The following is a 4,351-nucleotide window of genomic DNA, read 5'->3' as shown; positions in this document are numbered from 1 at the left end:
CGCTCTGAAAAGCATTTTGCAGGCATAAAAACCAGAAATGGTTTTTATGCCTCACTCCCAGGGCGGCACTCCCAGGGCGGCACTCCCAGGACCGCACTCCCAGGACCGCACTCCCAGGACCGCACTCCCAGTGCCACAAGAAGAACGACCTGGATCTGGCACCAAGTGCAGTCGCCGCTGCCTCCAAACCCGTGGTTGTTGAATGTGGTTGATATCTCTGTCAATTTCAATTCAAATGTGTTACTAAGCTTACCAAAGGGTTATTGGGCCATACTAAACCATTTTGAAGTGGAATACATTCGTTTTGAGCGAAATCAACAATGTAAGGTCAAAAACACATTGTTGGTCAAAAAGTGATTCTAGCGCTCTGAAAAGCATTTTGCAGGCATAAAAACAAGAAATGTTGATATCTCTGTCAATTTTGATGCAAACGTGTTACTAAGCTTACCAAAGGGTTATTGGGACATTCTAAACCATTTGGAAGTGGAATACTTTCGTTTTGAGCGAAATCAACAATGTAAGTTCAAAAACACGTTTATGGTCGAAAAGTGATTCTAGCGCTCTGAAAAGCATTTTGCAGGCATAAAAACAAGAAATGTTGATATCTCTGTCAATTTTGATGCAAACGTGTTACTAAGCTTACCAAAGGGTTATTGGGCCATACTAAACCATTTTGAAGTGGAATACATTCGTTTTGAGCGAAATCAACAATGTAAGGTCAAAAACACATTGTTGGTCAAAAAGTGATTCTAACGCTCTGAAAAGCATTTTGCAGGCATAAAAACAAGAAATGTTGATATCTCTGTCAATTTTGATGCAAACGTGTTACTAAGCTTACCAAAGGGTTATTGGGACATTCTAAACCATTTGGAAGTGGAATACTTTCGTTTTGAACGAAATCAACAATGTAAGTTCAAAAACACGTTTATGGTCGAAAAGTGATTCTAGCGCTCTGAAAAGCATTTTGCAGGCATAAAAACCAGAAATGGTTTTTATGCCTCACTCCCAGGGCCGCACTCCCAGGACCGCACTCCCAGGACCGCACTCCCAGTGCCACAAGAAGAACGACCTGGATCTGGCACCAAGTGCAGTCGCCGCTGCCTCCAAACCCGTGGTTGTTGAATGTGGTTGATATCTCTGTCAATTTCAATTCAAATGTGTTACTAAGCTTACCAAAGGGTTATTGGGCCATACTAAACCATTTTGAAGTGGAATACATTAGTTTTGAGCGAAATCAACAATGTAAGTTCAAAAACACGTTTATGGTCGAAAAGTGATTCTAGCGCTCTGAAAAGCATTTTGCAGGCATAAAAACAAGAAATGTTGATATCTCTGTCAATTTTGATGCAAACGTGTTACTAAGCTTACCAAAGGGTTATTGGGACATTCTAAACCATTTGGAAGTGGAATACTTTCGTTTTGAACGAAATCAACAATGTAAGTTCAAAAACACGTTTATGGTCGAAAAGTGATTCTAGCGCTCTGAAAAGCATTTTGCAGGCATAAAAACCAGAAATGGTTTTTATGCCTCACTCCCAGGGCCGCACTCCCAGGACCGCACTCCCAGGACCGCACTCCCAGGACCGCACTCCCAGTGCCACAAGAAGAACGACCTGGATCTGGCACCAACTGCAGTCGCCGCTGCCTCCAAACCCGCGGTTGTTGAATGTGGTTGATATCTCTGTCAATTTCAATTCAAACGTGTTACTAAGCTTACCAAAGGGTTATTGGGCCATACTAAACCATTTTGAAGTGGAATACATTAGTTTTGAGCGAAATCAACAATGTAAGGTCAAAAACACATTGTTGGTCAAAAAGTGATTCTAACGCTCTGAAAAGCATTTTGCAGGCATAAAAACAAGAAATGTTGATATCTCTGTCAGTTTTGATGCAAACGTGTTACTAAGCTTACCAAAGGGTTATTGGGACATTCTAAACCATTTGGAAGTGGAATACTTTCGTTTTGAACGAAATCAACAATGTAAGTTCAAAAACACGTTTATGGTCGAAAAGTGATTCTAGCGCTCTGAAAAGCATTTTGCAGGCATAAAAACCAGAAATGGTTTTTATGCCTCACTCCCAGGGCCGCACTCCCAGGACCGCACTCCCAGGACCGCACTCCCAGGACCGCACTCCCAGTGCCACAAGAAGAACGACCTGGATCTGGCACCAACTGCAGTCGCCGCTGCCTCCAAACCCGCGGTTGTTGAATGTGGTTGATATCTCTGTCAATTTCAATTCAAACGTGTTACTAAGCTTACCAAAGGGTTATTGGGCCATACTAAACCATTTTGAAGTGGAATACATTAGTTTTGAGCGAAATCAACAATGTAAGGTCAAAAACACATTGTTGGTCAAAAAGTGATTCTAGCGCTCTGAAAAGCATTTTGCAGGCATAAAAACAAGAAATGTTGATATCTCTGTCAATTTTGATGCAAACGTGTTACTAAGCTTACCAAAGGGTTATTGGGACATTCTAAACCATTTGGAAGTGGAATACTTTCGTTTTGAACGAAATCAACAATGTAAGTTCAAAAACACGTTTATGGTCGAAAAGTGATTCTAGCGCTCTGAAAAGCATTTTGCAGGCATAAAAACCAGAAATGTTTTTTATGCCTCACTCCCAGGGCCGCACTCCCAGGGCCGCACTCCCAGGACCGCACTCCCAGGACCGCACTCCCAGTGCCACAAGAAATAACCTGGATCTTGCACCAAGTGCAGTCGCCGCTGCCTCCAAACCCGTGGTTGTTGAATGTGGTTGATATCTCTGTCAATTTCAATTCAAATGTGTTACTAAGCTTACCAAAGGGTTATTGGGCCATACTAAACCATTTTGAAGTGGAATACATTCGTTTTGAGCGAAATCAACAATGTAAGGTCAAAAACACATTGTTGGTCAAAAAGTGATTCTAGCGCTCTGAAAAGCATTTTGCAGGCATAAAAACAAGAAATGTTGATATCTCTGTCAATTTTGATGCAAACGTGTTACTAAGCTTACCAAAGGGTTATTGGGCCATTCTAAACCATTTGGAAGTGGAATACTTTCGTTTTGAACGAAATCAACAATGTAAGTTCAAAAACACGTTATGGTCGAAAAGTGATTCTAGCGCTCTGAAAAGCATTTTGCAGGCATAAAAACCAGAAATGGTTATTATGCCTCACTCCCAGGGCCGCACTCCCAGGGCCGCACTCCCAGGACCGCACTCCCAGGACCGCACTCCCAGGACCGCACTCCCAGGACCGCACTCCCAGGACCGCACTCCCAGTGCCACAAGAAGAACGACCTGGATCTGGCACCAAGTGCAGTCGCCGCTGCCTCCAAACCCGTGGTTGTTGAATGTGGTTGATATCTCTGTCAATTTCAATTCAAATGTGTTACTAAGCTTACCAAAGGGTTATTGGGCCATACTAAACCATTTTGAAGTGGAATACATTAGTTTTGAGCGAAATCAACAATGTAAGGTCAAAAACACATTGTTGGTCAAAAAGTGATTCTAGCGCTCTGAAAAGCATTTTGCAGGCATAAAAACAAGAAATGTTGATATCTCTGTCAATTTTGATGCAAACGTGTTACTAAGCTTACCAAAGGGTTATTGGGACATTCCTAAACCATTTGGAAGTGGAATACTTTCGTTTTGAGCGAAATCAACAATGTAAGTTCAAAAACACGTTTATGGTCGAAAAGTGATTCTAGCGCTCTGAAAAGCATTTTGCAGGCATAAAAACCAGTAATGGTTTTTATGCCTCACTCCCAGGGCGGCACTCCCAGGGCCGCACTCCCAGGACCGCACTCCCAGGACCGCACTCCCAGTGCCACAAGAAGAACGACCTGGATCTGGCACCAAGTGCAGTCGCCGCTGCCTCCAAACCCGTGGTTGTTGAATGTGGTTGATATCTCTGTCAATTTCAATTCAAATGTGTTACTAAGCTTACCAAAGGGTTATTGGGCCATACTAAACCATTTTGAAGTGGAATACATTAGTTTTGAGCGAAATCAACAATGTAGGTCAAAAACACATTGTTGGTCAAAAAGTGATTCTAGCGCTCTGAAAAGCATTTTGCAGGCATAAAAACAAGAAATGTTGATATCTCTGTCAATTTTGATGCAAACGTGTTACTAAGCTTACCAAAGGGTTATTGGGACATTCTAAACCATTTGGAAGTGGAATACTTTCGTTTTGAACGAAATCAACAATGTAAGTTCAAAAACACGTTTATGGTCGAAAAGTGATTCTAGCGCTCTGAAAGCATTTTGCAGGCATAAAAACCAGAAATGGTTTTTATGCCTCACTCCCAGGGCCGCACTCCCAGGACCGCACTCCAGGACCGCACTCCCACGGACGACTCCCAG

At 42.5% G+C, this 4,351-nt stretch overlaps 1 protein-coding gene across 1 annotated transcript in view; it reads right to left on the bottom strand.

The window, feature by feature from the left end:
• Window positions 1-4,287: 4,287 nt before the first annotated feature.
• Window positions 4,288-4,351, bottom strand: part of LOC130369803 (uncharacterized) — a 2,070-nt gene continuing 2,006 nt past the window's right edge. The window contains exon 6 of the mRNA XM_056575360.1: window positions 4,288-4,344. Coding sequence (XP_056431335.1) covers window positions 4,288-4,344 — 57 coding nt within the window. The remainder of the gene's footprint in view (window positions 4,345-4,351) is intronic.

Source organism: Gadus chalcogrammus, chromosome 17 (genome assembly GCF_026213295.1).
Source record: "Gadus chalcogrammus isolate NIFS_2021 chromosome 17, NIFS_Gcha_1.0, whole genome shotgun sequence".
NCBI lineage: Eukaryota > Metazoa > Chordata > Actinopteri > Gadiformes > Gadidae > Gadus > Gadus chalcogrammus.
Note: the sequence above shows the minus strand (reverse complement) of the source record. Positions and strands in the feature narration are given on the sequence as shown.